The sequence below is a fragment of the Aquila chrysaetos genome, chromosome 24 (assembly GCF_900496995.4).
Source record: "Aquila chrysaetos chrysaetos chromosome 24, bAquChr1.4, whole genome shotgun sequence".
NCBI lineage: Eukaryota > Metazoa > Chordata > Aves > Accipitriformes > Accipitridae > Aquila > Aquila chrysaetos.
The window spans coordinates 11418068-11444773 of NC_044027.1; the positions used below are offsets into that span (position 1 = coordinate 11418068).

At 42.0% G+C, this 26706-nt stretch overlaps 1 protein-coding gene across 1 annotated transcript in view; it reads left to right on the forward strand.

The window, feature by feature from the left end:
* The window catches only part of PAPPA (pappalysin 1), a 181704-nt gene that overhangs the window by 15851 nt on the left and 139147 nt on the right, over positions 1-26706 (forward strand). Inside the window, exon 2 of the mRNA XM_030000700.1 lies at positions 10591-11659. Within this exon, the coding sequence (XP_029856560.1) occupies positions 10591-11659 (1069 nt within the window). The remainder of the gene's footprint in view (positions 1-10590; positions 11660-26706) is intronic.

The following is a 26706-nucleotide window of genomic DNA, read 5'->3' on the forward strand; positions in this document are numbered from 1 at the left end:
TTCAAGGTTGGAAGTCTAATAATAGATGATATAAGTAAATCCTAATGGATGCACATGGACACTAAGCAACTTCAGAACAGACAGAAAATGCAGTATTTTAGTCCTGAGAGTAGTCAATCATTGAAAAACCTTTCTGAGTAGAATGGTGGAATATGTGTCACCATAACTTTCAAATTAAAACTCAGTGTTTTTCCAAATTACAAGTTCTTTAAAGAGGAGTTAATTCAGTCCTCACCCATGTTGTGTCTGAGTGCCTTTAACGTCAGATTATTCTGGGGTTTTCAGCTGTTACTGCAAAAATAATTGAAGCCAACAGTAAAGCACTAGAATGCTAATGTCAAATCCTTTAATTTTCCAGTATTTCTATGGATTCTTCTTGACACTGGTAGGATATTTCTAATCACCATAATATTTCTAGCTCTTTGTAGGGTCTCCTGGGCATCACTATAGTTGAATTGTCAGGCTCAGTTTCATATGTTGTTAATCTTGTTTAGGTTTTGTCACCTTTAAACAGAATGGTGTGCTGAGCAATAACTTGACTTTTTGCCTTCAAAACAGTCCAGTGTGCTAGTCTGAAGACAAGCTGAAAAACAAGACTGAAATCTTTTCTTATTGAAGGTAGTAAGAGTTTTACTGTTGACTTCAATGAAGCCAAGAATTTACCTCCAGAAACTTCACAAACTTTGGGGAGCAAAATCAAGATTTCCCTCTGGAAGCTGGAGCACTGACAATGTTGGGACTGTGAAGCTAACACAGCAGACATCCGTTGAAAATAAAGAAGTGAATGAGAAAGCAGAGAATAAGCTTGGGGTGACTTTTACTTGTCATCTCCTTGCTGGGTGGTCTGTCTCACAGTCTCAGGGCAGAACAGCAGTCCAGAAGGCTGTGTAGGCTGTATGCTGAAATGACCTATTCCTGTGACTTTGTGTTGCAAACAGAAAATACAGACCAAAGACCTATCGAAAGTAATTAGTGTTCTGAGACAGGATTTCATTTCATTTGAGCCATTCCCAGCTGGAGACCGTTCCTCAAACTTCAAATTTAAGCCAAGTGCTCAAAATGCCCCTGTCTGCTCCCTCAAACCCATGTGCGCATGTACATATAGGCCTATGCACAGAGAAGGTAGTACACGTACATGCTATTTTGTTAGTCTTCATTTCTTTGGTTCCAAATTTAACCAGAAGTGGAAGGGCTGAAATAACATAAGAAAGGCTGGACATACGATATTTCCTGCTGCTCAGCTAAACACAAGAATTGCCAAAAATCTTCCAAGGTAGCTTGTTTCTTTTACATTTTTCTCCCAGTTCTGCAGACTTGAGAAGGTCAGTTACTTTTGAGAAGCATTTGGCTTTGGCAACGCTTATGGAAAGCAAAGTAGAATGACCTTTTGGAGGTTTGCCCATCACTGTCCTATCTTGTCCTTTAAGAACTAAAGGCTGCATTTTCAGCTACAGCCTTTGGTTTAATAGGTGTGAATTTGTTTCTATACACTTCTAAGACACCGTGAGTATCTGTGTGAGAATTTCTTTTAGATGCCTATTCATTTGTGCTCATAGATCTAGTGATCACTGATATTTGTAGAGCAGAAATACAGGCTCAGGTATTTCCAGGAGGAAAATCATACCAAAACAAATGAAATTGGATTCAAACTGAGCAGAAAAAGAGAGCTCTAAAATTATATACTTAGGTTAGTATGTGGTGACTACAGCCTATCTGGAATGCATGCTATAATAGTTATATCATGTTAGAGAAGCAGGTTTTTTCAGCAGGATGTTTCCTAGAAAGCAGAAATATCTCTGTGGTTTGTGTATGGGTTTGGAAGTTGTATGCAAGTATGGAGCGGGGAATTTGAGGCATGAAATAGTCATGATTAGAGAAGGCCCGGATCCCTTTCAAAAGCGACAGCAGAAAACAGGCACAATCAGCTCCGTTCTGCCTGCTGTTATTGCATGCTGTTCTGTGTATTGCATCGGAGACATTTCTTTCAAGGTTGGTAAATTCCTTGGTTGTTTCTATTAGTACAGGAAAGATGCAGTCATATGGGAAAGCCAGATGCAATGAGATATTTGAGTCTGGATAAGAGCTAAGAAATTTTTACAATAAGATATTTAATTCTCACAGACGCAGAATTTGCATGGTATAAATCGGTGTAAATGCACTGGAACTACTCAGTTTTGCACTCACAAAGTATCTGCCCAAGAATGTTCTCAAAATCCAATTAAATAACTAGAACTGTTTCATGTGGAAATGCCCCTCAATTACAAAACAAGTCTAAGCTATCATGATGTGATTTTTACAGTCTCCTTGCAGGGTGCCCTAGTTTGCATTCATGGAATTTTTTGTTTTTGTTTTGGTTTTGTAATTATGTGGATGTTGGCCATCTGTCTGATCCTGGAAAGGTTGTAAGGTTGTCCCTGCTCCCCAGGTCCTCTTCCCACTCCCTCATTGATCATAATGTTTGATTTAGGTGCCACTAGATTTCCTTCTTTGTTCTCTAGCCCTAACCTCCCCCCCACAAACACACATGCATTGTGCAATGGTGTAAAAGCTCTTCTCTCTGCAGCTGGGAGTAGTAACTGCTCAGCTGGTTCCAGTGCTGCCCTAAAGCTGCTGTAAAGGTCAGAGACAAGGGAATTCTAAAAAGCAAAACAAGCTGTGTTGTTGTCCCCCTTCAATCCTGGTTGTGTATTTTGATCAGCACCACAAGCAATTTCATGCGCAGACCTCCACTTCTCACTGCTCCACGTTTCTGGCCATCGAGGGGGTTCCATAGGGCAGCATGTCGGGCGTTTTTCCAGCACGACTACAGGCTTGGCCGCTGCTGCATCTGATCGACTTGCAGTGCTTGTCAGGCACAAAGCACATTTTGAAAGGAAATGCCATATTGAACTCCCAGTGAGCTGATGGGTATTGTGCACGGTCATCTGATGGCACAGATGTGCCCCTAATAATCCTTCCAGGAGAACGTTTCCTCCTGGGATGCTCTGGCCATCTGATCTGCTCTGAGGTATGCTGACCTATCTTGACCCAGTTTATGATCAATTCTCTCTGCTGTTTTCTAAAAGGAGCCCAGAAATACCACTTTATCATTTAGATTGCCTGGAAGTTATGGTACTTACGTGTCTGTTCCTTCCATAGAAGATACTCTCTGTGTTTGCTCTCAAGCATTAACTCTTACAAAAGGGAGGAAAGCCACTCTGTATTAGCATGCACAAAAGTAAATTTCTCTGTAGAGCTTTGATAGCTAATCAGTGTTTGGCTAATAGTGCAGGGAGGAGGAGGAGACGTGGAAGCAGAAGTAATGTGTGTTCCACCAAGTGTGTTGCTGAGTATGTTCGTCTGTATGTGTAGAGTGACCCTTCTGCTGGTATGCCATTGTATTTATGTCCTTTTCTGTATGTTTGCGTGTGTGTCCAGTTTTGTGTGTGTTGCACATGCTTCTGTGAAAGATGAATGATTTTCTGCATGCCTCTTGATATGTATCTGTGTGTTTTGCAACACCTGCTTTTAAAGTGAGAATGGTGTTAATGCTGGATTTCTCTGAAGGTGAATACACTGCCTCAGCTACAATAGGATGGTTAATTCGTAACCTGGTTCTGCTGATCGGTGAGCATAGATAAGCTTGGAAGTTGAGAGATGTGTTAAGGTCCCTTTGAGCCAAACCAACAAACTTATTGAGGGCCTTCCATTCCCTATATTTGAAGGATATCTGGGTTTTCATAAACACTGAACTCTGCTTTATTATCAGTGGGCCACACCGGAGTGTCTAAAACTGGCAGCCACCAACCTGAATTCTTGTCTGAATCAAGCCTGATGCAAAGCTTCCCATATTTATGACATACGCCAGTGATTCTCTGAAGGAATATGCTGATGGCTGCAGAGTTTATGACTTTAAGTTTAGTAGTATCCAAACAAAGCCTGCCTATACTATCTTAATACTTACTGTGCCTATGTCTGCATATGTTATGATCATCTCTAATAATATGGACACATACTGATTTTCCAAGCTTCAACCAAAAATATTCAGTTGTTTCTGAGAACAAGGCAGAAGAAATAAATGGTTATGTAGATATTAGAAAATCCTTACCCTTGTTCTCTGGAATGTTCCCATCGTCCCAGACTTTATAGCAGGGACTGAAGTTTGACCCTCGCGAAGGATGTGCTTTTTGCTATCCATCTAAAAGCCCCCCTAAACCTAGTTATTAGATCATAAACAGCCACAGTTTGTTAACCAAGTACCAGTCTCCACTGGTTCTGCAGCTTTATTGTGAAATGCTTAGGGAGATCTAGATAAGAAGCCAACCTTCCCACTAACACTTGTTTATGCTGATACTGTATACAAAGGAGCCCTTGCAAAAGCAATACCCAGTCCAAGGATGACCCTGTTAAAATACTGCAAGGACTGAAGCTCGCTCCTCTGTGCCATCTGGTTATGCAGTGTTGTGTGTTCACTTACACCTCAAAATCCTCACAATCTAATAATTTCTCACTAACCCCAGCCTACCAGATCTATTTGCAGTAAGCTCTTATATACTGTTAGCGGGTATATTCTCACAATAGGCTCAGTGAAGTGTCACTAATATGATTGTCCATGCCAGTGGCTGCTCTGTTGCAGCCTACATGATTTTGTTATCAGAAGGGAAGGATTTATGTAATGTTCATAACTACCCAGCCACTACAAATTCATGTTTTGCTGTTTTAGCCGTTCTCACCTCCCTGTTTTCAGGCTTCAAGGTATCTCATTGAGCGTATGAATGACTGGGAATTTGAGAAACAGTACAGAATATATGCTTAATTTAATGCTAAATGGCAATGATATAAAGATTTTGATACTGAAAAGAGCCTTGGGCCATATTCTCAATGTTAAATAGGCATAGCTGTGTTAGACTCTGTATTTCTACATGATGAAGATCTTGTCTTTCATGTCAAAACAAAAAGAACTCTGTCCTGTCTCAGATCTGAATCCTACTGCATAGCTTGTAAATGATAATATCTGGTGCAAATTCAGCTAGATTGATAGCAGCAGCAAACATCCCCTTTTTCTTCGCTTAAGTAGTATGTTGCCACCTGAGCAAGTCTCAGGTGGTTTGCTTGAGCCACTCCTCGTCTCAGGGGGTGACCTCAGGAGGCCTCTTAGCTGTGTTGGAAATGGTGTAGACAGAGATGTTGCCTTAAGTACTCTGGACTTTGAATTATTTAACTATTGTGGAAGGAAGTGGGGGCTGGGGGAAGCACGGCGAAGGAAAGGAGAGATTATTTCTCCCCTTTGTAGAACTATATTGGGTTCAACGTCATACCATGAAATATCCAGTGCAGAACTCAAGAACTGCTCCAGTGGATCTTCGCTGACTTATCCAATTGCATGGAACATGGGGATACTTAACCCAAATCTGTCGGTTTTAATTATTTTCCTCTGGACAGATAAAAGCTTTCTATAGGTTCCTGTAGAATATTTGCTCTTTCAAGCGTTCCTCTGTGCTTTGATACTAAACGATTAAAGCATGCTAAAGAAAAAAACAGCCCCAACCTTTAGCTCCCTGTTCTTGGGCCCCCTGACTGCAGCTTTGATTGTTGACCTAAATTCCCCTTTCATAACTGAGTCCTGTCACCTCTGGTTGGAGTCTCCCAGCAAAACAGGCACGGCCAACTTTCAGAAGTGCAGGGCACTGTTTTCCGTTCTGCCTTGCACGGCTGTGACGGGCTCCACAGCACACCTGATGTGTTCAAAGTCAAACTGACCTCCTCCTTCTTCTTCCCCTTCCCCCAGCCTCTCAGCTCCTGGAAAGGAAAGCATAACAAGTCTTTTTTTGTTGTTGTTTCTTTTTTCTGCTTCCCATTGCTCAGCAAAGTGGGGAAACTTTTTCTGCATAAAGAATTAAATTCCTAGGTAATTCTATGGCTGGCCTGATTACCGGGAAGATTGCTGTTAGCAAGATGCAAGAAACAGCACTGAAGTGAGGGAGGGAGGCCTGGAGGCTGTTATTGATAATATTAAAGTGGATTACAGCAGCTTGCATGGGCTACTTCAGCCTCTCTTCTTTCAAACTCTGCCCACAGAGTGCTACTTACGACTCTAGCAGCCACAGCCTCTAGCTGCGAGTTCCCGTTTCTCTGTGGCTGCTGCCGATAAACATCTGCTCCAATCTCAGCACCGCGAGCTTGGTTACAGCAATGCCTTGTGTCCTCACCCAGGACTTTCTTCCAGAAGTTCAGCAGCTGATGCTACACGCTGTGCTCGTGCTGCCAAATCCTGTCCACTGCACAGGGCCCACGCAAGGATGTGGCTCTATTTAAGTCCCCAGCGAAGTCCTGAAAACAAACTGGGATGTAAGTCAGACACTGGCCTTTGTTAGGGCCTCCTGGAAGAGGTCAGATGGACAGCTGTATACTGGAGCGGTTGTGGGTCAGTAGCCAGAGAACTGAGATTTAATTTGTAAAAAAATGGGAGAGATTGTATTTCTGATTTTCCATGTTTGGCTTTTGCCTTTCGGCCTTTGGAGTTTAATTTTCTAGCTTTCCCTGCTCTTTTGATGCCTAGGAATTTACTTTTCCTATAAGGGACAAGCACCATGGGACTGGAAGGAGCCTCGTGGGCCATCAAAGTCTGTCTCTGGCCAAGCATGCAGGAACATGGCATCTTACTCTGTTCATGCACTTCTCTGGAGTTGTCTGAAAAGTGACTCACTCCTTTGTGGGGAAGGAAGGTTACCAATGCCTCTTACTGGAAAGCTCAACTAGTACCTCTTCTTTTTTTAAATAAAAGATAAAATTCCATTTTAATCCCTTGGGTTTCAGGAACAGAAGCTTTACAGGGGAAAAATCATTCAGACTAAGGAGTTAGAAGGGCTGTCAGTATTCTTCTCAGCTGTAGCTCCATCCCTTTCTAGCAACTCAGGGCAAGCAGAAGTGAGGAAAACTGTTTGCTGCTGTATGAAACTTGTACATATTTTTTTAATCTAATTGCTGTGGGGAAAACAAACATCAGTTTTATTTCGCACCATTTCTTGGCTCAGAAACTCCAGGCATATTCGCCAAATTGTGGTTTTGCAGTCATTGGCTTGAGTCTCATTTACCATGAGGCCTCTTTACACCACTCTTGGTTTGTAAAGGGATATTAAGTAGCTAAAAATGTCCTTTACCACATTATTGTAAAGAATTCTCAGTGTAAATGAGAATCTAAACTCTGTATGTTTTTCATGTAAATGTTGGTTGTGGTCACAGCTGAATTTTGAAATTCAGAGTGTCAACCATTGTAAGGGGTGATTTTGCTCAAAACCAGCCTTGTTTGGGGTAAAAGAGGCCTCTTGTTTAAAATGTTCTTAATTATGTCTGAGAAATAACTCATGGCTATGGAACCTTTTACTAAATTGAAATAAATTGTGAAAACATCAAATTATTCAGTTTTCAGAAGTTCTGGCAATTATTTCACATGTCCCTCTTCCAATGACTTTGCCCTTATTAGTTGTCATAGAAGAAGTAATAAATTCTTTTATTATGACATCCAAAGTCCCAGCTGAAATTAGTTTCATTGTGCTGGGGACAAAACGGAAAAGTGACACTCCCTTAGCCGGAGGATTCTTAGTCTAAAGCCAAAAGTAAGTGAAGGATTGGGAAAGTAGGTACAGCATACAAGCAAAAGGAGGTCATAAAGAACTGGTACGACTTTGCAAGTTATGGGGAGTGTGGGTTTCTTATCCCCTTTCTTACTCTTTTTCCTTTCTGTTAAGAATAAAACAAGTCTTGCTGCAGAAGGGATTGTGTTCAGTCCATCTTTTCATCAAGAGTTGGATGTCTGTAATAGTAAAAGTTTGAGAAAAGAATACTGTACGTGGCATATGGATTCAGTAATGACCTTTGCCCTAAACTAGAAAATGTAAGGAACCGGAATAGTAGACTGTTTTAGTTCAGCAGCTTTCATACTGGCATGTTCAGTGGTGTCCCTATTGTCGCTGTTTTTTTTCTTTTTCTGCCCTCCTTTGGCTCCCTGTAAATCTTGAATTGATGGCAGCTGTTTGAGCCAAACTCAAGACACGTTGCATCACATCAGGGTTTAAATGCTCAAAGGCAAGGGAGGATTGCTACTATTCTGTAGTATTCCTCCAGCAGCTCCATCTGTTCAGCTGAGGTCAATCACTAGTATCATGCAGCACTTCAGAGAGAGAGGAAGATGTTCTTTAATGCTGGCTAGGAAACTGAATTTCCATTCCACAATAATTTATTCGTTCTTTGGGGGAATATTTCCAGCCCCGGTCAAAACAAAAAGCCAAAAACCTTGACCCTTAAAGACTGTGTGGTGGACTTCCCCAGAGCTGGAGACCCCAGAAACCTGTTCCAGGACTTCCAGCCGTCTGTCCAACAGCAGGGATCTTGGATGCCTTAAGAAACAGGTGGAGCAGCTATTGTGTGTGCAGCTGCCCTGTGGTCCGCAGGCCTGGAGAATTTGGTTGCTGGGTGGCAAACGTGGCAGGAGATGTTGGGGAGCATGGCTGGGATGGGTTGACCTTCTGTGCTTGCAGTCAAAACAGCCGAGGGGGTCCCTGGGGTTCCCCTGGCCGTGCTGAAGACCTGCAGCTTCTCAGTGAGATTTGTTGGGACCAGCCTATTTCTGCATCGCTTTTTCTGCTCTCACCATGTTGGCATTTCTTGGCAGGCAAAAACTCTCTTGCAAAATGTCTGACCAGCTCTAATAGTCTTATTACAATAAGTTGAGATTTTTATAACTTATATTTTTATGACTTGTTTGGAAGAGGGACTTGTCTTGCCAGCTGTCTTCTCATTCATTGCAGTATTATCCACCCACTATCATTGGACAATACCTTCATTTGAGATTCATAAAAATGCAGACGTTTATGGGCTCTCGTACATCTGAAAATGAATGCTTTGTAAAAGTATTTATTCCATATAGAAAAATTAAAAAAACACGTAAAAAACAGATGCCAGAGGGTCATTGGTAGCTTTGGCTTTCATATAATGAATTTCTCGGGTAGATACCCATCCCAGCAAATGTAATTTTTTTTAGTGTATTTGTTTTTTCCTTCCCTGGTTCTTCTCCTCTCCTTTCTTGTGATCAGAAGTAGCAGTATAAACTAGAAGCTGGTCTCAAAAAGGTTTTGAACTGAGTGCGCCCTACAGATGAATAAACACATTACCTTCCGAACCCTGGGATCTCTCTTCCAAAGGAAACAGGAAAAGGGGGAGCTCAGAGTCCCTAGCAAAATACCAGTGTGCAGAAAAAAGGCCTGTTTAAATTTTTTTAACTTTCCCATTAGAAGACTTTTTTTACAGGGGGAGGAGGAGGAGAGGGGAAGGGTGTGAGGAGAGGGGGAAAGGTGGGTGCTGGGAGAGGGGAGGAAAAATACAGTGAATGCTCCTGTAACCTTTGCTCTGTTGATACTAGACAAGACCGCACTGTTAATGAGTGATTGTTAACAGATGGCTGTTGAGCAACTTAGAAGCAGAAGATGTTATTTGGTTGTAGTGCTGGGAGGGTTAGGGTGCAGGGGTGAGGTAAGGGGATATTTAGTCTTTTCATGAGGACTGAACTGTCAGAGATTTATGATTTTTGTTTAGGCTTTTGGAAGTGGAGGCTTGGGGAAGGATTGTTTCCTATGTGCTGATAGTAGAAAGGCCATTTGGTGCTGAAGGCTCTAATGATTATTTTTTCAGTTGAGGGGTGTCCCTGCAGCCCCTGGCCTTTGAGAACTGAAAGATGGAAATGTATGTATTTAACTTGCCAAACCCCGTGTCCCAAACTGAGGAGGAGTGGGCTCTTCCCACCATCTGGAGCTGTCTGAAGACTGGTTGAGAGAGCTTTAGGTGTGGATCCACACTTTGTCTATGAGAGAAATTATTAGCGTATATTCCCTGTGGTGCACCAAATTGTTAGTAAGTGTGTGTGTGGGGGGGCAGGAATCGTTCTGAATGTGTGTGTCCATCTGTACATGTTTCTTGCCCTTTGCTGCTGTGGTATATACTCTGCTCAGCACATCCAGCATACCAGTGTATGCCATTTCCTTACTGGTTTTTATTGGGTATGAATTTGAAGGTAGCCTGAACACATCCCGTTCACTCTCTGTAGGATTTGGGTGCTTGAATCTATTGAGATTATTGCAGCTGCTCAGTGTTTCTCAAACTGTGCAGTACTTAAATTTTATACTTATTTCTCCTCTGGACCTTATTAGATACAGGGTTCAGGGGTATGAGGTATGAGTGAGATCAACAAGGACTGCTTTTCAAGACTGTTCTTATTTTCAACCAATGATGTATGACTTGAGTGCAGGTAAGAACCAAATGCACAGTACAACGTTTTGCTGATAGGAATTTGCAAAAGAGTTTTGGTCTTTGGTCAGGAAAGGGGAATGCCATTTGTACATACCACTGGCAAATCTTGACCTTTAATAGCAAGTCTTAACGTGACCTCCCACAATCATGCACTGGACGATTTAATGTCTTTCTTGTACACTAACTTTCTAACATATGTAGGTGAGTGTGTGTATATACATAGAAAGAGATATATTTATACAATTTAAAGACTAATTTCTTTATTCTGTCATCCTTATTTATTCATATTTCTTTTTTGGGGGCACGTAGGACTATATGACAAATGTTCTTACACGTCCCGTGACCGAGGATGGGTCCTGGGGATTAACACCGTCAGTGACCAGGGGAATAGAGACCCCCGCTATTTCTTCTCTCTGAAGACGGACCGTGCTCGCAAAGTAACCACCATTGCAGCACATCGCAGCTACCTCCCCAACCAGTGGGTGCATCTGGCTGCCACGTATGATGGGCACCTGATGAAACTCTATGTGAATGGTGCCCAGGTGGCCACAAGTGGAGAGCAAGTGGGCAGCATCTTCAGTCTTCTGACCTTGAAGTGCAAGGTGCTCATGGTTGGAGGAAATGCCCTGAACCAGAACTATCGGGGTTACGTAGAGCACTTCAGCCTCTGGAGAACAGCCCGGTCTCAGAAGGAGATCTTGTTGGACATGGGCCAGGCAATTCACAGACAAGACACGCCTCTACCTCAGCTAGTTCTTCAAGACAGTTTACTGAATGTGAAAAACACCTGGTCTCCCATGAAGGATGGCAGCAGTCCTCAGAGCAAGTTCAGCTATCATCATGGCTATTTGCTGGATACCAGCCTAGACCCTCCTCTCTGTGGACAGACAGTCTGTGACAACACAGACGTAATCGCCAGCTACAACAAGCTCCCCAGCTTCCGCCGCAACAAAATCGTTCGCTACCGTGTGGTAAATCTCTATGATGACAAGCACCAGAACCCCACTGTCAGCCGGCAGCAGATTGAGTTCCAGCATCAGCATTTAAATGAGGCTTTCAGCCGCTACAACATCACCTGGGAGCTGGAGGTGCTGGAGGTGAAGAACTCTTCCCTTCGCCACCGACTCATCTTGGCCAACTGTGATATCAGCAAGATTGGGGACGAGAACTGTGATCCTGAGTGCAACCACACCTTGACTGGGTACGATGGCGGAGACTGCCGACATGTACGCCACACGCTCTTCAACAAGAAAAAGCAGAATGGTGTGTGTGACATGGATTGTAATTATGAGAGGTACAACTTTGATGGTGGGGAATGCTGTAACCCAGAGATAACAGAAGTCACCAAGACGTGCTTTGACCCATATTCTCCTTACAGGTAGGCAATTTCTTAAACAAGCTTTTTATGGTCATATTAATGAATATCTGTCTAGGTATTGATCAGCCTGCTGGCTGTTGAACCCTTGTGCTGTTGCCATTACGGGCTTTGGAGTTTGTAATTAATTTATTTTTTTCTTAGTATTTGGTTCACATTACAGTTATCCAAATACAATCTCAGTAATGGTCTCGACAGTGTCTTACCATTGAACTGGTATTCTCCATCTAGGTTAAAGAAAGGTAGTGCTAAAGACCAAAGCCGCCAACTTTGGGAGACCCATTAGTTGTTGGTTATGAACAGTATATTGTAGCATTGCACAGGTTATTTTAACTACAGACTCTTAGGAGTGGGGATTGGGTGTCGTAGAAAGCTCATATGTATTTGGAGAGGGAAAAGCCCCTCAGGCATGGAACGGAACATAAATACTCTTAGGTAGACTTTAATTCTGTAGGACTTCTTTGAAGGTAGGTAGGTTATTCTGTATTCTTAATGCTGAGTACAGCGTTCTGTAAGCACTGCTGTGGAGGTGCAGCTGAGTCTGTGGGTTATGAGGAGGGAGGTGGGTACCAGGTTCCTGGCAGTGCTGTTGCACATATTGGGTGGGTGATTGAACTTTTCTGCACCCCTTTTTATATATATATGAAAATGGGAGTAATGCCACTTCATTGCAAATGGCAGGGCAACTTCTGTTGGGTGGATGTAAGTTTATAAAATCCTAAGGTCCTCAGCTAAAGGCTTCCTTATGTTGTAGTTTGAAGAGGGGCATGCTTGAATAACGTGCATCAGTTGAGCACCACATAGCTACAATTACTCCAACTTGCTTTTGGTCAACTTCAGATGTGTTCCCTGTGAATGAGTTAGAAGTATAAACACACAGAAGATGAAGGTTAAAGCTGAAATTCTGTTGTCTGTATCCCATGTTACAGGTTTTTAGGGTAATTCATGAAATCATGGGAGAAAACCTCTAGATGGTCAGAACACCCTGTGTTGTCAACACTAAAGTTCAGGCTAAGAAGGAAAGTATAAGCTATTCTGGAGTCCCTTCCATTATAGCAATTCAGGCTATATTTGTAACTTCCTTAGTAGAGAGAAGTTTTTAAGTACATTATCAGCTCTACTGGAGCTTTAAATACACATAATGAAGCTGCAAAGAAATGCTTCCTTTCCAGTTTGGTTTTGGTTTTTTTTTAAACTCCAGTGAGGTTGTTTTTTAAAAAATCCTTATAGCTTAGCTTGACTTCAGTCAGTTACCAGTGAACAAAGCTCAAATGAGGAAATACTTTAAATACTAATGATTGAAAATATCGAAAGGAAAAATACCAGTCTTTTAATACTGTTCCATTGGAGAGGAACATAACTAAAGAAATATCATCAAAGGCATAATGCAAATTGGATTGTTTTAACACCGTAGTTCTGAGAACTCGAGGTGTTAGTTATAACAGCTACGACAATTTTTAGAAAAATACATTATTTTTAATCTGATAGTACCCTTTTATCACTTGTTCTGTGACCAGCATAATACCCATACAAAATGAAACAAGAAAAGCCTTGTAAATTTTAGTTGACAGATTTAAGACTGTGCTTTAATGTTATTCTGACGTGCAGAGATGTTTCTATTTCAAATGAAGACTTCTTGCTGCACAGATTGTACTTGCACAAGCCCGAGCAAGAAATTTATTTCCAAAATCTGAAGTTACCTTAACACAGCATAGTTGCTTTTCATACGCAGTTGTATGTTCCTTTTGAAGACAACTACCTTGCTGAACTTGTCTGAAAGATTTGCATTTCATGGTATTGAGCTCACAGAACTTCTACGTGTTCATTTTGGCTTGAGAAGCACTGACTCTTGACTGACACACTGAAGTCAGTGGGGGAGGCCTGAAGGTCCTCTTCCACAGTGTAGAGCCTGAGAAAATCCATAGATCCTCCAAAGATTTTTTCTGCAACAGTTAGATTTCATTTATTTGTCTTTGCAGAGACATTGCAACGCAGCATTGATCATTGGCAATGAAACCAAGAAGGGCAGTAGAAGATATTCCATCTCTCTGGAGCCTTTATTTGGTGGCTGATGTGCTTAGGCTGAGCTCATACCCACCACTATGATGGGTGTTTGCACTCAGTATGGCAAAATAGAGCAATTAGGTCTGTGGACTTATCAGTGAGGTTTGTAAGGCTGAACACTGCTTTGAGTATTTAGGCTAACAGATACAGGTTTAGGGCAGTGGCTTTGGCAGCAAAGCCTTCATTGACTAAAAGGGTGAAGATTCAAACCCTATGTTTGGCTTTGGTATTGCCCTCAGCATCATCCCCTGAGAGAGATTTCCATGCCAATTAGTGACTCAGTCAAAATTTGTGACTCAGTTGGCACCATCTGGGCCCATTTTGCATCACCAGCCCCTCTTGTCATCACTTTCATTGGCAAAGACTCCTCAGTCCCCTCTAGTGCAGGCCTTGCACCACATCAATGAAGACATCTCCACAGCCACTGAGAGCTCACATCTAATTCCAGGTATTTCTTCTGCCAAAGTTCAGTCTAACAATAGCAGAAGAAAGGGAAAAGAGCCTTCAGTCTGGTGAGGAAAGGGGGAGAAAAAGATGAAATGGTACCAATAAAAAGTTCCTGAGCTTTGTGCTGTAAGGGCTCTTCACAGCCTTCCTTGGTATTGGGGGCGGCCTTCAGACGCTACTGGGTTTTGTTCCTTCTACATCCTTAGTGTCAGTGGTTGCAGCCAGCTGTTCACCATGCAGAGTTTATTCCTGAAATACTTTTGTCCTTTGGAACCAACCAAGAAGTGCTAATGCTTGATTAATGCTGTTACAAACAGGAATCCTCTTCAGTGCTTCCTCATCCCCAAAAGAAGATGTATCTGTTTCCAGTCACTTTCCTTCTTCTGATTGTCTCAGTCCCAGTCCATCAAGCCTCCACCCTGGGACAAAGTTGCTACAAGTCATGCTGCAAAAAACACTGTGGATGCTTCTTGACTAAGTGCAATCACAGATGTGATATCACTGGAACAATTTCAAGACACCTCTGATCTGCATTATACATTTCTTGTGATCCTTTTGGCACCTTGGACAAAGTGCTCGGGTACTTTGATGGTGTCCTTCAGTCACTGTTGTGATGCAACTATGGTCACTAGAGAGCCGATCCCAGCAGCAGAGCTAGGTTTTTTTTTTTTGTTTCCAACCTCTCTTTCTGGCACCTCTCCAAAAATATTTTTTTCCAGACAGCTGAGATTCTGTGCCGCAGTCAGGTAGCGGGAATGTTGGTGCATAGAGATTTAAGTTCAGTGACATATCTGTAAAGAAGTTTGCCAGAGGGACAGTTCAGAGGGACGGCACTGATGGATGAAGACTCTGCTTTCAGAGCTGCTCAGCAGAAAAGCTGTAAACATTGTGGTACCAACTAGATCATCTCTCCTCGTTTTTAATAGCCTATGGGGAAAAAACAAAGGACTGGTTATCATTAGCCACACAGCAGGCTTTATCCAAGAATATCTGCCTCGCTTCTTTTTACTAATTTCATGAGAGTGGGACAAAATGTATTTAGTCCCAGCACGAGATTTGCAAATATTGTTCAGCTTTTCTTTATTTCTGCAATTCTGGGAAATTAGAACATGCTAAGATTGTACAGTCTGGCCCAATACAAAGGGAAAGAGCAAGGATAAACATGCTTGCCAGAAAGACACATTCCTTGTGTTATTTGGGATATTACTGGTTACAAAATAGGGAAGACTTTGAGCTCATGACACCTACCATGGCTCCTTTTCAAAAAACTTGAAACAAACAGCAAGGGATCATAGGAAATCATGCCCTGTAAGTGCCATTTGATGTGGCAAATTCTTGCACCATACTATGGTTAATTGAGCTGTTCCTTTTATGTAATATTGGGCTTGCACATCAGGCTTCACCACAGGATCGCATGGACAGATAAGAAAGCATTCCCCTTGATGCCTTCTTAGGAAAACCCTGATGAAATTCCTGAAACAGTAAAAGCTACTGGAGTCTCTTCAAACTCCCTCAAATCTACTGAATACTTGCTGGAAATCCCCTCAGAATAACTGACCCTGGGGACGGACCTTCTCAACATCCACATGTGTGCCCTGAAGGCTGCCGCAGCCCTTCTGCTCTGCCTAAACAAGGGGCAGGGATGAGCTGTACAAGCTCCAGAGTCTATTTGCAGCACCTACCTGCAGACTCAGGGTGACACTGAACCAAAGAGCTGGAGTCCAGTGCCCTGCTGATCCCACCCTTTTCTGTGGCCTTTTCCAACTTGTATCATGCAGTTCAGCAAAGCTTAGCGTTGCGTCACGTCAGCTCGCTCAAGATTAAGGGCATCAGCACATTCCAGGCATACGTAAATTAGACTCTGAATACACGTTTGAACAACTTGTAGAGATTTCCATAGTGGTTTTGAACAGCAATAGATATGGCAGAGCCTTGTCTGAAGAACACACTGTGCTATGCCATGTGGACCGCAGCAGTAGCATTAGAAGAAGGGGGTGGCTGGCTAATCCACAGCCTAGGTCAACCTTGTACAGATAACTGAGCTGTGGCTGCACTTCAGGGTTCCTCCATGGAGTTTCTGATCAGATCAGCCTCCTATGTCTTTTTCCTTCTCTCCCACTGGAAATCTTTTCATGAGGCTTCTTTGCAAAATATGGGCAACTTACGCTGGAGGAGGGAGGCATACTTAATGCCCTTTTCTAGGAGCTAGAAGAGTTCTAAGAAATATTCCTTGATTCCCAATAAAGGACTAATTTCTACCTAATCCTAAACACTAAAAAGAACAGAAGAAATTCATCGAAGCTCTTCAATTCAGGAAGCTTGAGAACTTAATCCCCTGCCTCCAAGAGACCATTGTGCAGCTTTTGACATCAAGGATTCCTGCATTCACACAGGTGTCAGACAGACATATAGCAAATACCTGAGTTTTTGTCTAGGGATTCAACGTTAAATGTCCAGTTCTTTAATTACCAGCCCCAGGGCTGTTTAGAAGGTGGAGAGGTAATACTCTCAAGGACAGTTGAGTTGCTGTATCTTGATAGTTGTCACCCAAAAGCCAAGTCCCAACAGGAAATCCTCTGTTCTCTCTGTTTATTCTGTCCTCTATTCCAGATGTCAGGGATGTTAATCAGCTGGGAGGAGTTGCATCTGTTCCTGTGCTAGCAACTGACATTTATAAGTCTAGTGTTGAATTCTGATACAGACAGGACTTCAGTACTAAAGAAACTATTTCTACATGTACGATTGCACACCCTAGAAACAGTAGGAGTCTGCTTGATTTAGCTTGACCCACAGTCATCTTTTCCAACAGTTTTTTTGAAGAAACATTTTTTCCCCAGCACTCATAGGACTCATGGTTTCTTTCATGGACGTTATCCATTATGTAAAAAGATCACTGTCTGGTCAAACTGCAGGATGCTTGGAATGAAGACAGCCTATAAAATCTACGGAGTAAACTATCAGAGATCATTAAGAATCCTTATGGGAGACAATAGATTAAAGTATTATTATACTCTCCAGTGCTAATGCAGACCCATTTGGCTCTGGCTCTGGAACGCCACATGGAAGATTTGCAAGCGCAGAGTCTGCAGATTTAGCAAGGACTGAATTTGCCCCTCACTGCTCTGCAGCGCTGCATCCTCCAGGACCAGCTGCCCTGCGGATGCTCTCCAGCAACCCCTTACCAGCCTCTGTTTAAGCAAACAAGGTGGAGCTAATCCTTTCCTGTGTTCTGAAAAGTAGCAACGTATATAAGCTCTTTTATTCTCTTTGCTGATCAATTCACGTTATACTGTCTCACACACAGACCCACAGTTTGATCACATCTAACATGCCTCTTTCAAGTGCTGTGGAGCTTTACATTAATCTGTTTTTCTCCCATATCCATTTGTGTACAACCTCTCTTCAGTAGTGGATGTGAGGTGCCCTTTGTATTTTTAATTAGTGGCAACTGAAACCTTCTGTAAATTCAGGAGGTTGCACCTTGCACACAGGGAAAGATGCAAAGCACAGGCTATTTCTGTGGCAAGCTTAACCAGGTGCAATACTTATATTTGCAATTCCCATTCTATCCTTCAGACTTTTCTGATAGGAATTTAAGTCCAATTCTTGCAACCAATAGCTGCCCCTTGGGGAAATACAGAGCAGCCACCTCCACCATGCTCCATTTACAGCATCCATGAACACGATGCATTTGACTTTGCCTCTCATGTGGATTGCTGGACTTGGGCAAACAGTACTTCAGTTGAGGGTTTTTTTTCCTAACGATCCCTTCACTATTGCTGCCAGTGGAAATGTACAGAAATCTTTCAGAAGAGGCGATGCTGGCTTGTGCTACGTCCTGGGGGAGTTTGCTCTGTGCAGCCACACTTCAAACCCTCGGCATTACTGGTGCCTTCACATAGTGGGTTCGCAGGGTTCAGGAGAAGGGGTGAGAAGGATAAGGTGAATTTTCTTTATATAGTCTCAGCTGAAAATGTCGATGTGAGCAGAGGCATGAATACTGGCCTAGCAGCTCTGCCTTTGCCCAATATCTGTGAACTTAATGCTGGGGGAGAAATCCAACCCAAAAGTGTGATTACTCAGAAAATAGTGGTTTCTATAAGTAGTTTATATTTTGGGGTAGAAAAATACCTTTGTGCCACAGAGGACTTGCCTGCAGCCTCAGTAGATGTGATGGAAAGACTGTGAAAAGAGATGCAAGTTCTGAACAGAAGAAACAGATAATAGATAGATAATGATGTTCTTGATGTAGCTGGGAGAGCTGAAGCTTACAAGTAAGGCAGGTTTCAGCAGCAGGGCCAATGTCTTTTCTTAAGCCAATTAATAGTGTTAGGGGAAAAAAGATAATAATAATACAAAGAAGGGTTTATGAGCTTGAAAAGTTGTCCTTTTTTCCCCCAAATTAATCAGTTGATCCAGTAAAAAAAGTAATTAAGATTTCTCCCAAGAAATCTTTGCTTGTGATTTTTTGGTAGTCTTTCTTGTTTTAGTTTGTTGGCCTATTGGAGGATTTCAGAGGTATGAGGACTGTATGTCAGGGGATTTGGGTTTGTATGTATGTTTAAATTTGATAGCTGGAACAGAGTGGGGAGGGGATTAACTAAATGGAAAGGTGATGGAAAAGAGGGAGGTCTTGGAAAAAACTGAAGGAGAAAGGGTGTAGAGGTAGATCTGTAGGCAACAGCATGAAGCACAGTATGTGTCTATTGACCCTTGTTTGAACTTCTTTGGCACCAGTTCCTGATGTTTTAAGTCCCTGTCTGCCTCCTCCCTATTCTGTCTTCCTTCTTTTCCCAAGGCAGGTCATCCCTTCAGTATAGGCTCTCTCCTCTGCCCAGTTTGGGGCTAGCGGAAACCCAAGTGGATGTCTCGGTTTATCTTCTCTTAACTGCACTGAGAAGAATTAATTGTCCCTCCAACACCCCAGGATCAGGGCAGTGTGGAGCTGTTCCATCACTTCTGCACCTGTCCACCACTAAGATATGCTTGTGCAGAGTGGTTTGCGAGGCCAATTTCAAAGTACATGTGGTGTCTTCTCCTTTAGCTACATGTCAAGACACCCATTGAAATAGTCATACAATCCTAAAACTTGCTCTGCGTGCATTTTTGAGAAGGATGAAGAGTGTAGGTGATCAGAGGGGCTACACAGAGTTGCTGGTAATAATTTCCTTAGAGCTATCAGGAAATGCAATGATGCAGAGCCTCACAACAGATCTTTTAGGATTACTGAGATACACTGGAACCACTTCAGTATTTGTGGCATGTTCATAAAAGCTGTGTTGTAAAAAGGTGTGATGCTGATAGCCATAGTCATTTTTCGTCCATTAGAGCCAGATTCATTGAGAAGTAAGATGGATATATCCCCACCCCACAACACGGCAGAGTGTTTAGACCAGGAATACAAACTACTACTGTCAAAAGCAATTCTGTGTTTGCTTGATTGCAGCCCTGGTTGAAATGGAGTTACAGGACCCACATACAGTGGAGGAAGATTAGGAGCATGTGCTCTGCTGGGGTCAATGAAATCCTGTCCTTCAGTTTTGTTCTGAGTAGATTTTCAATTTTGAGTTTCTCAGGGTAACTCAACTGAAACTACCTAGTTTGCACATAATTTCAGCACTCCAAATTAACATAAATTTGCAAGAAATTGTTTTCAGGTTCATTAATAATGGATGGGTGGCTACACCATCAGAGTCCTTGTTCTCAGCTTCCAGAAGCGTCAGGGTGAGCTACACAGAGGAAAATTCTTGGAGTACTTAAACGTTTGGGGTATGAAACTCTAATAAACCTCCAAAAAGCCAGGAAATTTGGAGTGAAGGCTGAAACTCCATACCTAGTGCACCCTACTGGGTCTTTGTATTTCAGAACACGTTATGTTTGTTTGCTGAAATATCTCCAGTATGGAGCTTTTTAGGGTGGAGTTTCACCTTTAACTCTAAATTTCCTGGCATGTGTGAGTTTGAAGTACACGCTTAACTTTTCCCCAGTGCTGTTTTTCATTTTTAATTTCCTTTTTCTTTTAAAGGAGGAACCCTGCTAGAGGGACCCCTGCTAAAAAGGGACCCCACTGAAACCAAGATTAGAGTTTTTGGCCTAATTTGATCTATCTGAAATTCTTCAGGAGAACTAGGTTCAGCAAACTTTTCCTACCGTTGTTTTAAAGACTCTTGTGGCCAATCCACCCCAGTGAAAAAGATCGATAAAATCTGCACCCTGCAGACCAATTATTTTAGAAGGTACCCAGATGTTTGAGTAGTATATAACAAACCTTGGAAACACAGAACATCTCATGTAAATTCTAGTTAAAGATCTGGTCATGGCCATTGATATGTGCAAGCTGTGTGTTGTGAAATGTATTATTTCCATTAATTCAATAATTGCAGAAGCAGCCCATATTTGCTGTTGACACTTGTTGGGTTACATCAGTGATGGTAAAATAGTGGAAACAGCAGTGGTTTGGAATGACAGCAGTGGCAATTACCTGCAATGCTTTTAAAAATAATTTTGGCCCTAGACGTTGAAAAGATGTGTCATCACCGATTTGTGTGAGGGTAGCTTCAGCAGGGTTGAATTACAAGGCTTTGGAGAATAAAATTCTTTCTGCTGCCTCAAAATGCATCTTTTGAGCTATACTGCCAATAGATAATATGGAATAAATTTGCTTCTCATGTTATATCCTTGTCATGTCAATAAATTGAGGACTTCAGTGAGAAGCTGTGCTAGTTAGTTTCCCCAGCACAAGGCTCTGTTGGTTTTTCAAATCATTCCCATCAGCTTTGCAAGGAGAATTTGTCTTAGTGAAATGTCCCTAGGGAAATTTGAAAAGTGCTGAAGTTATGTGGCATTGGCTTTGTAAGTGCCTGCAGCCTCAGACCAGGTGTGCTGTAAGTGCTGAGAGCCCGAGCCTGGTTTCCAGAGGACTTGGGGCTCCCGTACTGTTTCCCTGCCAACCCTTGCGATGGCTGTGGCATTGTACGCTTTGCATGGAAGTCCCTGAAACTCAGCAATTCTTGAGGATTTTCAAGAACTTTAGTTCCTGCTAATGAAAATTCAAAGTGAAATCCAGGGAGGATTCCTGCTGCCTGGAGCCAGGTACTTTGTCACCGACCAGCCCCTCTGCAATGGGACTGGTACCCTGCAATGCTGAGAGGATGAGGAACTCCCTGTACCCTCTGCTAAGCTGAGTATTTCACATTCTGACACAGAAAAGCACTTTGTCACTTGACTCGGAGACAATATTCTTCTCCTTTCACCCTTTCCAGTATGGCCCCATCAACATCCTTGTGTTGTATTTCCAGCCTTGACTTTGTAATACAGATCACAGCTGGTTGGTTTGAATTTCCCCTGAGTTACCCAGGATGCTGCTGAAAGCACAGGAAGAGCAGAAATGCTTTAATCAGTTAAATCAATCAAACAAAAAAAAGTAGACTAGACCTTAAAATTTACCCCGTGACCTTTGATACTCGCTGCGATGACATATTTGTCCTATTTCTTTAAGTGCAAGATTTTATTGGGACTTGGCAGAAAGGTGGAGCAAGGAAGACACGGGGCGGGGGGGGGGGGGGGGGGGTGTGTTGCTGAGTTAAAAAAGGAAAAAGAAAATGTCAGTGAGAAAATGGAAATACCCTGATGTTTCTCCAGCCTAGTGCTGGAGTTGGCCTCTCTTTCCCTCTGTTGCAGGGAAGGGGCTCCTTTTCCATTAGCTTGACTATGGCCTTATTTAATCAGTTTGCTCTGACATGGAGCCAAGAAAGGGCTTTGCCGTGTGATGCCGGGTCCTGTGTGCGTTCAGGCATCCACAGCTGTTCCCTAGCAAGGGTTGGCTTTTGACTACTGAGGTATTTTTTTATAGCCACAGAGGGCAACTATTAATAGATGAGATTTACCAAAACACAGAGCTACGCAGCGTGGTGTGGAGGGGAAGAGGGAAACCTGTGTGATTTATGCCAGGAAAATTCCATGTCAAAATTATACTGAAAGACACAGTAAAAATGAATATGCCAAGAAGGGGATTTAATCTGTTACTCGGGCCGTGCCAGCATTTCTCCTCTGTTAAGGATCTGCCCCATCACATGAAGTATGTTGCCGAATTATTTCTTCAGCGTTAAACAGCACGAATTAGACAAAGGATAAAGATAAGACACATAGGCAAAAAATACTAGCTTTTCTGAGATGTGATTAGACTGTGAAATACCGAAAGGAAGCAGAGGCATTCCTGGTCCTGAAGATATTTCAGTTTGATCAGACATGGGATTAGGGGTAAAATGTGAAGAATTCCACATTGTGTGGTAAGAACGAGCTGATCAGGAGTTTGCCTTTTTGTTTATTGATTCAATTCTAATTTCTGTGATACGATGTAATGAGGCTTGTGCCTTTGTCAGACTCGCAAATTATGTTTGTATATTGAAGACGACAGGTTAGGGAGCATTGAGCAGAAAGGAACAAGGGTGTCAATTTGAGCTTCTTTTGCAGTCAGAGCTCAGACATTGATTAAATAAGATAAAATCCACATGATATCAATTAATAGACCCATCACTCTAATCATCTACATGTTTTTTTATGCACCTTCCAAAGGCACAAAAGGGAATTATATTCCCAGGACAAGACCCACTGACTTATCAGTAGCGTGTGGGTATCAAAATCCCCTTTACACTTTGAAAAGCTTTGCCTTAAGTTGTTTTGTATTTTCTTGATTGATTAATTTATTTGTTTTGTTTAATTAAAAATGAGACAGGGAGAGATTAACTGGTGAAAAATTCTAAGTAAATAGAGAAATATGATACACTCATTTAGAGAACATGGGTAGACCTCAAAAAGGCCAGAGCTTAGTTTGCTTCACGTGAGCATCAGAGAGTATGGAAATGTTTCCAAACTGTCTGAACTGCTTAGGTTTGCGGACTGGTTGAGAACAATTACAAACCAGCATTCTTCTGTGATCTCCTGATTTCCAAGAGCTTGATGATGCTCTATTCCTGTCTTCAATCCCAGCAAGCGCAAATGGAGACAAACATAGGCATGCCTGAGAAATATTAAGAATTACATAAACTTATATTATTCAAAATACCTGAATATGTTTGGGCTTGGCATTTCTGGTTAAGGGTTTTTATTTTGCCTTCACGTTTGGCTTGCTTTCTGTTAAGGACGATTTCTGCGAGTTGCTGATTCCTCCGAAAATGTGTAGTCTCAATGTTATTGCACTAAGTGCTGAGGATAAGCATTGGCTATTTGTAGTTGTTGCTCTGTTAGTTCCTTAGGGGAACAGTCATGCCATCTGCTCGCAGCAGGTATAGACACACAGCATAGGCATGATTTAGAGAATTAAATCTTAAAGTCTTTATAATTGCTGGAGAAAAGGTAGGTTCTCCCACCAGGATTCAGAGCACCTAGGTTAGAGGCTGAAAATAGGTATGTAAATGCCATGCACAATTTACATCAGGCTTCCCCATCACACTGCATTCCTTAACAGTCATTCAATCTTTTCTATTTTTACATATATAATGTTGTTCCAAACGTATGTTATGCTTTCTGTCTGGACTGCTACATATCCCAAGCTCTTTGAAGTCCGTAGAAAGATTGAACTTCCAAAGACTTTGGTCTTTGGCTTGGATCTCTGCATCCAGAGCACGAGTGAGGTCGAGAGCCTTCCTGAGACGAAGGGCAATAGCTAAGAGGAAAGCTCCTACGGAACAGCACTGCACTAGAGTAAGTAGAAAAAATGTTTTGGGTAAGGATTGATGGCAACAGTTCACAGCATTATGAAAATTACTTCCCTTTTGCCTCCAGCCTTTTTACCACGACTGTGTCAGTGCCAAAAACCAGAACTCACTCACTAATTCTTCCAGAATTGATCGGTCATGATAAACTTCCAAACACAGAGTAAAATGCTTCCGTCAGACACATCAGAGTGTTTCTCCCAGTTTGCCTGAAGAAATCTGTGCTGTTTGATTCCCCCCCCTCTCCCGCACCCAGTTGGATTCAGAAAAGAGCTAGGAGTTTCTGGCTTCCTCCTCCTCATACGCTCAGAATTCCTCTAATAGTTTTACTTCTGGGGATAGATTTATTCATGTGGTTTTTTGCTTCAAAATATCTTATTTTGTCTTAAAAATGCAGGCTCAAACCTTTAGCTGTCCTCGTCTTCATCAGACACAAAGTTCTTTTTTTATCCATCTGGGAACAATACCTGAAGCATTTCCAGTTTTTGATCTAGAAAACTATCAGGAGAAGGTAATCCAAAAGGTGGTTCCAGGATGCCTTCTCTTCCCCCACAACTGAATAAGGCAGGATGTCAGGTTTTGCAAAGTTCTTGAGATGTACTTGAGCTGGCAGCAGAGGAGTTGTGGAAGTGACGAAATTCGTAACAGCCCCCCTCTGTCTTTGACAGGGAGCTGCAAGACATTTCATGCTAACGTACGTTTTATAAATGCGGGTTTGTATAATTCAGGGTCTATGTGTGGGAAACAGTGGACAAAAATGACAACCTGCAATTTTTGCTGGATCCTTTGCAAAGCTAGTTTTGTAGTCATCAAGATCTTAAGTCCTGTGGTAGTTGTTAGTGACATGTTACCAATAAATTACTGCAGCAAACCAGGGCGAAAGTTGATGTGTGGTTGAGATATGCAAATAGAGTGACAGAAGGTGCAAATGTTATGGGGAAATTAAACTGCATGGCCCGTCTATAGGGGTCGTACTCGTGGCAAAAGTTGGTCAAGAAATTTGCCATAAAGGAAAATAAGGGTTTTCCCCCTCTTGTGTTAGTATTCAACAATGGAGAACAGATCTTTGCATTCTCGTAGCCCTTTGCTAGACGTCTGTCTTTGATTCAAGTGGATCCACAGGCTTGTGGTGCCAAAACAGGCAATTTCTGCACTCATGTCTGAAGGCCAAATATATGGGTATGATTTCCTATAGTTTACTGTTACATGCTGGATCAGTATTGTACGTTTCATAAGCTGCCAGTCCAATTTTGTAGGGTCTTGGGAAATGTGTCCTCCAGGGAATGCTTACAATCAGCCTTATGTTTTGGACCGATAGTGCCTGTTTTCTGGTACACATGTTAGCAAATCCATATGTGAGGCAACACAAATGTCCTTCCATCTGACTACCAACCTGGGCATTAGATGTGTCTGCTGTCCACTGTTTCCTTAAAGGGTAAAGGACCTTTTCTGCTTGATATATCCTTCTGTTCAAGAAAAGTCCACTCTTAGAAGCACACATGTGCAATGGTATTTGCTTTACCTTGTATCTATTCAGAAGTTGCAGGTCCTGCATAGGTTTAAAAACCAGAGAGTCTGAAAGTTCTTGAGTGTTTGGAAAAGGCACGTTTACATCTGTCTTCCTGCTGCTTGTCTCTGGCTCAACAGAGAGAAATGAGGGGCAGGATTTTGATGCCAGTGAGTTAATTATGTTAGCAGTATCTGTTACAGATATTGCTGCCACGTTTTTTCTCCCAACAGTAGTTGCTTCACAAAGTCATGATCTACTAAGTCCCCTCTCCTGCTCTTTCTTTTCCTTTATTTCTGTCTTCCTAGTGAACAGGAATAGAAATTAAAAAAAAAAATTAAATTAAAAAAAAAAATTGTTGGATTAAGAAAACACACGGTCCACAATATTTTCTTTCTGCAACTCTGAAGTATTTTCATTGCAGGTCTGTTGGTGTTTCTGCCAGATCACCTGGCAATCTACTGTGGATTCTGAGAACTTCAAAGCTAAATGTTCTTATGTGAGATTTCTGTTTCAGTGACTGACATTTTCTGTTTCCTTGTAATCTCTTCACTGCTGGGAAAGAACAAGAGTAACCAGCTTTCGTAGATCTCGTACTATTTAGTGGTTCTTTGGATCTGACTATTCAATTTTCTTTTCTGTCTTAAAAATGTGTTCAAGACTTCACTGTTGAAGATAAAGACTTACTGGTACGATCCATCATTACCCCCTGAAAAGAACCCCAGAAAACAAAAAACCGTAAATAGTAGTTCTTCTTTGTTGCAACAGGGAGGAAAAAATCTCATGAACTTTGAAAATGTGGGGCGCTTAGCACCACGGCACAAGCTTTTCTTGGTTTCCCTGAATTGAAGTCTCTATCACCAGACTACGTTCTTTGTGATCTCACTTTGGTGTCTCCTACCTTTTCCTGCATAAGATGAAATAAGAGGAAATTTCAACCAGTCTCATTTGAATCAGGTTTACATTTCTTTCTCAGAAAAGAGGAAAATTGGGATTATCCTAACCATAAGCCATTGATGATCTGCCCACTGCAGCAGGACCAACTTTACGCACAACCCTGCCAGGAGGTTAAGAAATGAGATTTGGAAGTCCATGACTTGTAAAAACAAAAACAGAAAAGAAGCGGCATCTCCAAAGCAAAAGTGATGTTTTGCAAGATACATATTTGGACTGGTTATTTTGGCCCATCAACCCCAGAAGTATCTGTAATAAACATGCTAGGTCCTTCGTGGTTATATATGATTTTATTTTATTCTTTTGCTGATGTCGGCCTGATTCCAAATCGCTCTTCATTCCAATAGCAATGTATATCTCACTTT